This window comes from Aquarana catesbeiana, linkage group LG13 (assembly GCF_042186555.1).
Source record: "Aquarana catesbeiana isolate 2022-GZ linkage group LG13, ASM4218655v1, whole genome shotgun sequence".
NCBI lineage: Eukaryota > Metazoa > Chordata > Amphibia > Anura > Ranidae > Aquarana > Aquarana catesbeiana.
In genome coordinates, this window is record NC_133336.1 from 232,211,050 (window position 1) to 232,224,375 (window position 13,326).

At 43.3% G+C, this 13,326-nt stretch overlaps 1 protein-coding gene across 3 annotated transcripts in view; it reads left to right on the forward strand.

Moving 5' to 3' along the window:
- The window catches only part of LOC141116940 (Fc receptor-like protein 2), a 48,294-nt gene extending 37,190 nt beyond the window's left edge, over positions 1–11,104 (forward strand). For 2 of the 3 annotated variants that reach the window (XM_073609452.1, XM_073609454.1), the window contains 5 exons: positions 740–767; positions 6,886–6,962; positions 7,396–7,440; positions 8,340–8,365; positions 10,031–11,104. In XM_073609452.1, the coding sequence (XP_073465553.1) occupies positions 740–767; positions 6,886–6,962; positions 7,396–7,440; positions 8,340–8,365; positions 10,031–10,153 (299 nt within the window). In that variant the 3' untranslated portion in view covers positions 10,154–11,104. The remainder of the gene's footprint in view (positions 1–739; positions 768–6,885; positions 6,963–7,395; positions 7,441–8,339; positions 8,366–10,030) is intronic. The other variant, XM_073609453.1, reaches the window with a different exon arrangement.
- Positions 11,105–13,326: the final 2,222 nt, after the last annotated feature.

The window sequence follows — 13,326 nt, forward strand, 5'->3', positions numbered from 1 at the left end:
ACCTTGCTTTGTGCACTGGTCCAAATCATTTGTTGGAGGGGGATTATCATGTGGGGTTGTTTTTTAGGGGTTGGGCTTTGCCCCTTAGTTCCAGTGAAGGGAACTCTTAAGGCGTCAGCATACCAAGATATTTTGGACAATTTCATGCTCCCAAATTTGTGGTAACACTTTGGGGATGGACCCTTGCTGTTCCAACATGACTTCACACCAGTGAACAAAGTAAGGTCCATAAAGACATGGATGAGCGAGTTTGGGGTGGAGGAACTTGACTGGCCTTACTCACAGTCTCTGCTCTAATTCACCCCAAAGGTGTTCTGTCGGGTTGAGGTCAGGACGCTGTGCCAAGTTCCTCCACCCCAAACTCGCTCATCCATGTCTTTATGGAACTTCCTTTGTACACTGATGCACAGTCATGTTGGAACAGGAAGAGGCCATCCCCAAATTGTTCCCACAAAGTTGGGAGCATGAAATTATCCAAAATGTCTTGGTATGCTGACGCCTTAAGAGTTCCCTTGCTTCACAATAAATTAAATGTTTCTGTAAATTAAAGGATGCAAATCCTCAAAACAATCCATGTTATTTCCAGGTTGTGAGGCAACAAAACGCAAAAAATGGCAAGGGGGTGAATACTTTTGCAAGGCACTGTATTTCCTTTAAAACTAATTTAAATGTTTAAAACTAACTATGCAAATATATCTTTCTTTAATGTTACCTAATGATGAAATGTGTTTTGTTCCAGAATCCACCATTGATAAAGATCGCTCTCGGTGAGTAGTCACTCAATTTGTTTCTTTAAATTCTTATATAAGGGTACATACAGTCTGGGACCTGTTTGATTGCTTTTGGCGCCACTCAAAGTAGAGGTGAAAGCATACCCCTGTGTCCCAGAACATGGGGTGCAGGCAGAGGCGTAACTTGGGCGGTATTTTTCAGGGAGGGGCAGAAGGGCAGAGGTGGCTCTTTAACCACTTTCCATCCTTTCTGTGGTTGTACCAGGATGATACCTGTTACTGCAGTCATCACCCCGTATTGTTTTTAGAGTCCCCAGTCGGCTCTCTTGTCATAGCAATCAGAGCAGCTTACTAGCCGCTTGATTGCTATTACCATCATTGGGATAGGACGTTCCACCCCTCCCCTCACCTTCCGCGGCTCTCTCGCGCTCTTCTATCCCACCGGGGACCCAAGCAACCAGCCGGTGCATCTGCCAGCTGCCTGGATGGCCAACCATAGACGAGATTGGTTTGATTGGCTGTTCATAACAGTAAACCAGAAGCGATGATATGTGAATGTGAGAGATGACATCACTAAGGGAGCTAGGAAGGAGGTGGAATCCTTATGGGTAGTGCTCCAAAGGGATGAAGCTCAGGGGAAAATATTACTGGGAGTATGCTATAGGGCCCCTAACCTGAGGGAGGAGGGGAAGACTGATCTCCTATCTCAAGTTGGATTAGCAGCAAGGATGGGAAGTGTTATAATAATAGGGGATTTTAATTATCCAGACATAGACTAGGCGGAGGGAACCACGCGTTCGTCTAAGGCTCGCCAGTTCCTAAATGTCTTGCAGGACAATTTCATGGTTCAGATGGTAGACGCACCAACTAGAAATAAAGCGTTACTGGGTCTACTGATTACCAACAATACAGACCTGATCACAGATGTGGAAATACGGGGCAATTTAGGAAACAGTGATCACAGGTCAATTGGCTTTAGTATAAATCACACAAATAGGAAACATAAGGGGAATACAAAGACACTGAATTTCAAAAGAGCCAACTTCCCTAAACTACAAACCTTGCTAGAAGGCATGAATCGGGATAAAATCTTAGAACACCGAGGAGAGATGGGTTTGCTTTAAGAGCATATTAAATAAGGGCATTAGCCAATGCATCCCATTGGGTAATACATTTAAAAGAGTGAACAAAAGTCCTGGATGGCTTAACTCCAATGTAAAAATGCATATAAAAGCAAAGGAGAAGGCCTTCAAAATACAAGGTTGAGGGATCATCATCAGCAATCAGACTTTATAAGGAATGTAAGGGTGCAATTAGGGTGGCTAAGATAGAACACAAAAGACACATAGCGGAGGAGAGCAAAAAAATCCCAAGAAATCTATAAACAGTAAAAAAGGAAGGACAGACCATATTAATCCCATAAAGAATGAGTAAGGACATCTGGTTACAAAGGATGGGGAGATGGCGAAGGTATTGAATTTATTCTTCTCCTTGGTCTTCACGAGGGAATCGGGGGGCTTCGGTAACCAAAGCTGCAGTGTTTATCCTCATGACACATCACAGGAAGCACCTCCATGGTTAACAGAGGACAGAATTAAAATTAGACTTGAGAAACTTAACATTAATAAATCACCAGGACTAGATGGCTTGCATCCGAGGGTACTTAGGGAACTCAGTCAAGTAATTGCTAGATTATTGTTCCTAATTTTTACTGACAGTCTACTGACTGGAATGGTACCAGCTGATTGGAGAAAAGCCAATGTAGCACCAATATTTAAAAAGGGCCCAAAATACATCCCTGGGTATTACAGACCAGTTAGCCTAACATCAATAGTATGCAAGCTCTTGGTGGGGATGATAAGGGACTATATACAAGATTTTAGTAACGAGAACGGTATCATTAGCAGTAATCAGCATGGATTCATGAGGAATTGTTCTTGCCAAACCAATCTATTAACCTCCTATGAGAAGGTGAGTTGCCCTCTAGATAAAGGAAGGCCCAGGTGTATCTGGATTTTGTAAAAGCATTTGATGCAGTTCCCCATAGACGTTTACTGTACGAAATAAGGTCCGTTGGCATGGACCATTGGGTGAGTACATGGATTGAAAACTGGCTACAAGGGCGAGTTTAGAGGGTGATCAGGGGTGGGTAGGGGGGTCCCCCAGGGTTCTTTGCTGGGACCAATCTATTTAATCTGTTCATAAACAACCTGGAGGATGGGGTAGAACAGTTCAATCTCTGTATTTGCGGGCACTACTAAGCTCAGCAGGGCAATAACTTCTCCACAGGATGTGGAAACCTTGCAAAAAGATCTGAACAAATTAATGGGAAACTACATGGAAAATGAGATTTAATGTAGAAAAATGTAAAATAATGCATTTGGGTGGCAAAAATATGAATGCAATCTATAGACTGGGGGGAGAACCTCTGGGGGAATCTAGGGTGGAAAAGGACCTGGGGGTCCTAGTAGATGATAGGCTCAGCAATTGCATGCAATGCCAAGCTGCTGCTAACAAAGCAAACAGAATATGGGCATTAAAAAGGGGATCAACTCCAGAGATGAAACGATAATTCTCCCGCTCTACAAGACTCTGGTCCGGCCGCACCTGCAGTAAGCTGTCCAGTTCTTGGCACCAGTTTTCAGGAAGGAAGTACTGGAAATGGAACGAGTATAAAGAAGGGCAACAAAGCTAATAAAGGGTCTGGAGGATATTAGTTATGAGGAAAGGTTGCGAGCACTGAACTTATTCTCTCTGGAGAAGAGACGCTTGAGAGGGGATATGATTTCAATTTACAAATACCGTACTGGTGACCCCACATTAGGGATAAAACTTTTTCGCAGAAGGAAGTTTAACAAGACACGTGGCCACTCATTAAAATTAGAAGAAAAGAGGTTTAACCTTAAACTACGTAGAGGGTTCTTTACTGTAAGAGCGGAAAGGATGTGGAATTCCCTTCCACAGGCGGTGGTCTCAGCGGGGGACATCGATAGTTTCAAGAAACTATCTGTTATAAGCACCTGAACGACCGCAACATACAGGGATATACAATTTAATACTGACACATAATCACACATAGGTTGGACTTGATGGACTTGTGTCTTTTTTCAACCTCACCTACTGTGTAACTATGTAACTATGACATGACCGATTTTGATGTTTTGAGTGCAGAGGATGGATTTGGGGTCTTATAGACCCCCAGATCCCTCTATAAAGAGTACCTGTCACTGCCTATTGCTGTCACATGGGATGTTTACATAAAATTAAATCAGTTTAAAAAAAATAAATTAAAGTGCCTCCGTCCTTCCGTGCTCACACACAAATGTACATGTCAGTCCTGCACGCACGCAAACAGCAATCGTCCTACACATGTTAGGTATCACCACGAATGTCAGATCATGGGCAGTAATTCTGTGTATGACGCTTGGGTGAATCATGTTGCAGGTTCTGAGGAGGAAGTTGCAGCTGTTCACCGTGAATGGCTGCAGCTTCCCCATCAGACCCTGAGAAGAACGGTATACCACAGCTGGGGTGGGACAAATTTAGATGGGGGGGGGGGCGCCCGATTTTAGTCTTACCTAGGGCAGCACAAAACCTCAATACACTGCTGGGTGCAAGCTTGTCCTAATACCAATCCAGGGGGTTAGTAAATGTACTGAGGAAAGGATCTCTGCTACTCCCGACCAGCCCTTGTCAGGAGTAGCGTTTATCTTTTCCTCAGTACATACAGTCTATCTACTCCACAGGTTGTAGGATTTAAGGGGCTAGTTCACCTTTTCCCAAAATACCTACACCACTAAGGGAGATAAAGGGGATGGCAGATTATCAATATCAGCATGCATTGAGGGAGATAAAGGGGATGGCGGACTACAGATCCCAGCATGCATTGTGGGAGATAAAGGGCATGGCGGACTACAGATCCCAGCATGCACTGATGGCAAAAAAGGGGATGGGGAACAGATCCCAGCATACATTGAGGGAGATAAAGGGGATGGTGGGCTACAGATTCCAGCATGCCTTGTTGAAGATAATGGGGATGGTGTAGGGTTGCCACCTTTTCTTCAAGTCAAACCCGAACACTTTAGCGGCGCACAGCAATTTTTTTTTATATATAATATATACTATACCAATATTTTGCTATTAAATAACATTTCTAATCATGTGAAGTTAATAACAAGAGTTCCTCCTTTACATCTGAACTTGCAGAGTTCTCTTTCACTGTAAGGGGGGACTCTGCAGACTCTGATGTAAGGGAGAACTCTGGGGCCTCTAACATAAAGGACTCTGATGTAAGGGGGAACACTGTGGCCTCTGGTGTAAAGGGAAACTCTGATGTAAGGGGTGCTCTGAGAACCCTGATTTTCCTTTAGTGTACTCACTCAGAGGCAAGAGAGAGTAGGGGGAGACTTCAGTCACAGACAGGGATGGATGGTGAGCTCACTCCCCCCTTTGCAGTCAGCACCACTCATCCAGATGTATCTGAGGCTGCTGAACTTCAAATTTCTGGCCCCAACTTTCCTTTTCTGAGGCACAGCCCTGGGGATTGGAGTGTGGGCAGACACAGAGGGGTTGGGGGGGGGGGGGGTGGAAGAGGTGCAGATCGAGCCCTCTCTCCTCTCTGGCCGTGTGTGGGGGGATTGTTAGTGTTGTCTTTAGGCAGTGTGAAAGAGAGTGTAACAGAAATTCTCAGCCTAGACAACTGCAGCCAGCAACCTTGCTGGAAAGTCATAGTTCAGTCTAAATAATGTGTCCGGGTTTCAGGCAGTCTGAAACCCGGAAGCATGATTCCAAATCCGAACTGTCCGGGTGAATCCTGGACAGATGGCAACCCTAGGATGGTGGACTACAGGTCCCAGCATGTATTGAGGAAGATAAGGGGGATGGAAGACTACAGGTCCCAGCATGTATTGAGGAAGATAAGGGGGATGGAAGACTACAGGTCTTAGCATGCATTGAGGGATATAGCAAGGATGATGGACCACAATTCCAGCATACATTGATAAATGATGCTTTGCATCGGACTGAGGACACCTAGTGTCCAAAAAAAAATTGCAGTAAAAACTGGTTTGCTATTATAGGTGTAAATCACTAACGTTTACTGTATGCGGTAAAATGAAAAATGCGGTATTTGCCGCAAAATGTGCCAGTAAATATCGTCCAAAAACCATGCTGTGAGCTCTTCAGTCCAATTCACAAACGGAACAGAGAGTAAAAAAACATGCAATATTTATCACCAGAGTCTTGCTGTCGGTATCGCATGCGGTGTTTGTCAGAAACAGCATGGGGATCCCCCCAATAGTTGGTTGCTAAGGAGAATGCCAGGAAGCCATCCGCTGTGTCCTTAACAATGGATGACTCATCAGCTGTCAGTGGATCCCCTTATCCGAGCATGCACCCTTTCCTGGCCTACTGGGCTGCATGCTCGGATGAGGGCCTGGTATGCACGGCATTTTTTTTTTTTTGCAGAATTTTTATTGCCAGAGTGTTTTTTTACATTCAGCTGTCAGCAGGAAACCCGCAGCTGACAGCTGATGAGTCATCCGTTGTTAAGGACACAGCGGCCGGCTTCCAGAACCGCTCCTTAGCAACCAGCTCAATGCGATAAATTATTGCATTAAAAAAATGCGGTAATTACCACTCAATAGAACAAACACCGCATTCGTTATTTAAAGCAAATTTTTTTGTGAATTGCACTTTCAAAACGGATTAAACACAAGCGTTATTTTCACCGCATTTTATTTGCTGTTAATTAACTCTTAGTGAATTGACTACATTATCTTTTAATTAGATGTTCATTGTTATGTGGAGCTATTATTCTTGTTCTGCTTTTTAAAACAATTTAGTACATTTGTTATAAAGATATAACAGATAAAAAGAGCACACCTTGCAAGAATTCTTGTAGGGATATAAGATTTGGAGATTCTGTGATATGGTCCTGTATGGCAGTACTAGAATCCCCGCAACCAATGGAAGATCGCTGACCGATAGTAAGTATCAATGTATAAAATAAAAGCAGAATGGTCTCTTACCATTCAATCATCTGAGTGGACAAGACTTATTATTGTATTACTTTCTTGCTTAAACTAAATTAGTACATCTATTTATTATTGTATTTTATAATGCGGTGTGGTGGCTGACATCTTTCTTTATTTAGGGATGATAGAAGATCAGCAAATGAGAGTACAAATGGTCCAGATGAAACCGATAACAATCAGCATCTCTATGGCAATGGTGGGTTGAATGACCAGCTACTTCTTCTACTTCACTATTAGATTATTAAAAGATCATGCTTATGTGAGGTTCTATTTATAAAATATTCATTGGGTGAATGTTTAAAGTATTTGTCCAGACTTTACGCATTTCCTCCATATTTTCTCTAATATTAATACATCCTATGACCGTCAGCACCATCTAGAGACCAAAATGTGATATATATTTCAGAAAAATATATCACATTTTGGCCACTAGATGGAGCTGATGATCATAGGAAGTCCTAGTATTAATTTGTAATTCATGCAGTTTGTACGAATGCTTGTGACATTTGCCCAACAAATGTTTTTTAAATAGATCCCATAGTGTTTTTTTTTTTTTATATGTATTTGAATATAATATGGGAATTTGGAAAATACATATGAAGATTACTTTATCATTCTGCCCCCCTTAGTGTCTTCACAACAAGAGGAAGATGACATCTCCTACACTTACATTAGTAAGATACAACGTCAGCAATTGCTTTTTGTCTTATACTATAGTTTGTTCATAAACTTCAATGTGGTGCCCAACCTGGAGCCCCGGGGTCACATACGGTACTTTGGGACTTTCTGTGCAGTCCTCAGAGCGCCTACTACCAGTAGTCTGTGTTTCTTCATTGTGCTGTGTTATCAGAGTCTCATGTACTGTGACTCCTGTTCATGTATCCTGAAGCATGTCCCCAGACTCCAACAACTCCCACAACATATTCATAGTCTCTGACCATCTCTTGTAGCTGGACCCTAGTCTCTGACCATCACTTGCAGCATGCCCATAGTCTCCAACCATCTCTTGTAGCATGCCCATAGTCTCTGACCATCTCTTGTCGCATGCCCTTAGTCTCTGACTATCTCTTGTAGCATGCCCTTAGTCTCTGACCATCTTTTGTAGCATGCCCTTAGTCTCTGACCATCTCTTGTAGCATGCTCTTAGTCTCTGACCATCTCTTGTAGCATGCCTTTAGTCTCTGACCATCTCTTGTAGCATACCCTTAGTCTCTGACCATCTCTTGTAGCATGCCCTTAGTCTCTGATCATCTTTTGTAGCATGCCCTTAGTCTCTAACCATCTCTTGTAGCATGCCCTTAGTCTCTGATCATCTCTTGTAGCATGCCCTTAGTCTCTGATCATCTCTTGTAGCATGGCCCTTGGGTGATGTCAGGGGCCACACTTGAGACCCCTAATGTCAAGAAAGTTGAGTCCTACTGAAATAGATTGAGGTTTAAGCGAAATCTTCCCAACAATCTATTTAGTTGGCCAATAAAGGGAATATACTTTGGTGTGACATATATCGCTCTGTGATTACACTTACGTACATAACACCTGATACTTTTTTTATTTCATGTCCTCCTTTATCCAGCTTCTACAGGTCCCACCAACAAAAAGGTAAGTGTTTATTTATAAGAAATAACAGTGTGTAGGGTTTTGCATAACAACTTTAGTGATGGAACCATCAGGAACTCCCCGACCCCCTTAGCCGAGCACCCAAAGTCTAAATCTAAACCCCAACCAGGTGACTTGTAGCTGCCACTTCCTGTCTACATTCACACGCTCCAGTATTGGCTGCGCCTCATTGCTCTGGACTCTCTGAACCAAGACAATGGTGGCCCATATCTGAGCAATGTGTGACAGCAATTGTAGTCTCCACCTGGGCTACAGGTGGACAACATAGGACTACAGCTGGAAGGCAGAGGCAAAACATTGTCATACCATAACAAGAAGTGCCTAACCAAAGACCTCTATGGCAGGATCACCAGGGATTATGTCAAAGTGGTTGTAAAGGCTGAAGGTTTTTTACCTTCATGTATTCAATGCATGACAGTAAAAAACCTATGTGCTGCTCCCCCACAGCCCCCTAATACTCACCTGAGCCCCTTCTGGATCCAGTGCACAAGAGCCTGTCTGTTCTGGGAATCCCTCTCCTCATTAGCCGAGGCAGCAGTGGAAACCATTGGCTCACTACTGTCAATCACAGCCAGTAAACCAATGAGGAGAGTGTGGTGGGTGGGGCTGAGCCACAGCTCTGTGTGTCTTTATGGAGGCATAGAGCACGGCTTGGGAGCGAGCACTCACCAGTGCCCAAATAGCAAGGCGCTTGCTATGGGGGGCACTGGTCAAGGAGGAGGAGCCAGGAGTACCAGTGGGGGACCTGAGAAGAGGAGGATCTGGGCTGCTCTGTGCAAAACCACTGCAGAGGGCAGGTAAGTATTACAAGTTTGTTATTTATTTTATTTTTTTAAAAAGCCGAACCTTTAATACCACTTTAATAAAAGCTGCAGATTTAAAAATCTTAAAAACAACTTTTGCAGACATTAACATGTTAAAGCGGAGTTCCAGCCTGGGGGGAAAAAATTTAAAGTCAGCAGCTACAAATCCAATAGCTGCTGACTTTTAATATAAGGACACTTACCTGTCCAGGGAGCCCGCAATGTCGGCACCCCAAGCCGATCCGTCCATCGGCTGCGGGTGCAGGTGCCGGCAACTGCAAGTAAGAGAAACCGGCAGTGAAGCCTTCAGGCATTACAGCTGGTCTCCTACTGCACATGTGCGAGTCACGTTGCACTTTCTGAATGGTCCTGTCGTCTTTTGGGACACACACAGGTCCCAGAAGGCAACAGGGGGAAGGAGGAGGGCCGGATAAAACCGCAGAAGTGACGTTCCTCACCGTGGCGACATGGGACGGAAGTCCTGAAGAAAACATGCCAAAATGGTACCAAAATGGTACAAAAAAGAAAAAAAATCCAAAAACGAGTTCTTTTGTTTGAGACTGAGTTTTCTTTTTGCCTGGAACTCCACTTTAAATCTTATAATGGATTTTAGTAACTGGGTTTACATCTACTGTAATGTAACTGTTTTCTGTTCTGTTCTATGGACCATACAAAGCTCCTCAAATAGAGTGATGCTTCTAATACTATGAGTGTCTACCTAGATATCTATAGATCATAAAGTTTTTTTTTTTTTATTCTTCAATTTTTTTTGTAAGAAATAAAAAGTAAATGTTTTTACTTTTTAAATCTGTTTTATAACAAGCCCTTTGTGGTTTCTGTCCAGGATGAGCCCTCTGTTGTGTATTCTGTGCTTAAACCTCCGGGCGCTTCAACGGGGTCTCAAGCCACCCAGGAGACAGATGACTCTGCCAACGTCTACCAGAATTTCGATGCCGAGGAACACTAAGAAGGTTCATTCTAAGAAGAGTGTGATGTCTTGGGATGGACTAAAATATTCCTCTTTACATAGATCAATGACAGTAATTTCCTTACCATTGGTACATGTATGGACATTGGTCCAGGAGTCAGTGCAGAATCTTCAACCTGCCCGTATCTACCAAATCCATGAACGTGCCATAATCCCCACTGACGGCATGTGGTGCAAGAAGCTTGTGGTGTGAGTGTAACATGCTACTCTGTGGTTCAGAGCTAAAGCTTTCCAAATAGCAGGGTGATAGCTCAGACTCTGCAGGGGGTTAAACCTCTGCAGAGATACCATTGCTTATTTGCAGCAGCAGCTGGAAGGGGTAAGACTTTTCTACTCAAGCTGTGGGTACTTTCCTATGAATTCCCACTCTAAGTCCCTGGAATTTACATTGATTTAAAGTGAGTTTAAAGTGAGTTTATTTTGCTTTTGGGTCTGTTTTTCAATATCCTAGTCTGCAGAATGCTGGCGGGGGACAGGCGTTTCTACCCATGCTGTGACTGATTTGTAAAGAAAACAAAAACTTTGAGCACTTTTTATTTTGATGCCTCTGGAATGTACAGTATTAAAGTGATTATAAACCTTTGTGTTTTTTTAAAGTAAAACAACAACCATGTTATACTTACCTGCTCTGTGTAATGGTTCAACCAGAGGTCTGAAGAAGAAGCGGAAGCTTTGAAAGGTGTCACCTGACCATTCTGAGGTCTCCTATCGGATGGCACCTCTGGCACGGCTGGTTGTCAGCTTGTCGGCTGACAGTCTATGGTCCAGACATATACACCAAGCTTCACAGTGTTCACCATCTGCCACAGATGCTGGGGACAACGCTAACTATTCAGATATTTGTTCGATACATGCTTTGTATAGCACCACGTTTGTGAGTAGCTATTATATATATTTTTATATAATAAAACTGTATTGAAAACTACTACACCTAGGCTGGCGCCCCGTCTATTCTTTCTTACAAATAGGCCTATAGAAACAGCTGAAGATCATCACTAACAACATGTCACACACTCACATGTAATGCCAGCTGCAATGTCTTTCAGAAGTCTAATCATCATCATCAGTGTTTTCACCCATCCTTTGAGCAGTGTGTAGTGTAAATAAAAATAAGAAGCATTGTGAGACCGAGGGAAAGTCATTCCCTGATCAGTGTGTTCACTGCCTAATACTCACACAGGACGGGAGAACACACCGATGATGATTAGAATTCTGCAGCCTGCATTACATGTGAGTGTGTGATATGTTGTTAGTGATGATCATCAGCTGTTTCTATAGAGCTATTTGTGTATAGTCCTGTGTGGGCGCTGTGTGATCTGTTTGATCTAAATGTGATCATACCATCTTCATACTCAGGTATGTTGGATCCTCTCCATCCCAAGCCCAACCAGCCCTGCTCTGGTCACCAGCATCTTCTGGCTGGGTAAGGGTCGGGTTACAGAGGTATGCTGATTTGCTAAGGAGGTGGCAGGAGGCAGAGCAACTTATCAGCAGTCACTCCCTCCCACTCAGATGAGCAGCGCTATTGGTTGTTATTTTGGTCTGTGCCTCTCCCTCTAGCAGCTGAAAGCTGGTGGGAAGGAGAGGGGGAGAAACCGGCTTTCAGCTGCTGCAGAGGGGATTGTTCTGCAATTGCTACCACCCGCCGCACCGATCCCCTTGCTGATCGGGCCACCCTGTGTGCCTGAGCCACCTACTGGAGGACCGGTGGTACCCCCCTATTGATGACCCTGGTTGGTAGACCTTAGGCAACTAATTCGTTTTAAATGATACTAAAGTCTCAGTTTTTTTTTCTTTAAAAATAATAAACATGTTATAATTACCTGCTCTGTAGTTTTGCACAGAGCAGCACAGATCCTCCTCTTCTCAGGTCCTCCGCTAGTGCTCCTGGCCTCTCCCTCCTGCCGAGTGCCCCCACAGCAAGCAGCTTGCTATGGGGGCAGCCGAGCCAAGCCACTGTGTCCATTCAGACACGGAGCCCCCCCCTCCTTCTCCTTATTGGCTCACTGACTGACAGGAGCAGCCAGAGCCAATGGCGCAGCGCCAGGGAGAGTCCCGGGCAGCCGAGTCTCTCAAACAACATCGCTGGATCGTGATGGTCTCAAGTAAGTATTAGGGGGGCTGCTGAACATAGAAGGTTTTTTATCTTAATGCATAGAATGCATTAAGATAAAAAAACCTTCTGAATTTACAACCACTTTAAGATTACCTAAAACATATTTTATGTTCACTTACTTCTAGTATTTAGGAAATAAATGAGCACTTAAATTTAATGTGGGCGTCCAATGGTGCCTGTACATGCCTTGTGGTTTGTAGGCTGCTCCCATTGGTCCCTGAAATCAGGTTGATTTGCCAAGTCATGGACTTCAGCCGTGTGCATGTAACAACAGTCAAGAGTAAAAGGATTCAAAGATTTAGACAAACATAGATCTTTACTAAAAAAAAAAAAGAATGAAAATAAATAAGTTAGGGAAGGACTAAATAGATCACTTGTTCTTTTTTCTGCTCTTGCTCTTCTATGTTACTGCTTTGTCCTAATAATACTCTCTCCTGTTTTGATTGGGAAAGTTAAATAATCTACCTAATATATATATCTGATCCAAGACAGTTACCAGAAGTCCAAGTGAAGAAAATGTCATCAGCAACACCAAGGATTCCTCCAACGGGTGCAAAGCTTTATTTCCTGGTGACATGATAGATATACAGCATCGCCTTGGAGCCACAGAGGGGCCCCTTCATCAGGCAAGTGGCCTAGCCTGATGAAGGGGCCCTGCGTGGCTCCGAAACATTGCTGTATATCTATCATGTGACCATGAAATAAAGCTTTGGACCCTTTCAAGAAATCCTTGGTGTACTGATGACATTTTTCTTCACTTTGATCATCCACAGTTTTCTGCCCATGGTCATTACATCACCCATCATCACTGAACAGACCGTTTTCTTGAATGTGTGCATGGAGAACATTACATTTGGGCCAAAAGTCCAAGAGTTCCTGATGAAGAAACGCTGGAAACTGTGGTGCAGTTGTACAAGTATGTGTGTATATATATATATAATATATATATATATATATATATATTATAATATATATATATATATATATAATATATATACCCTGTTTCCCCTAAAATAAGACCTAGCGTGACTGTCTG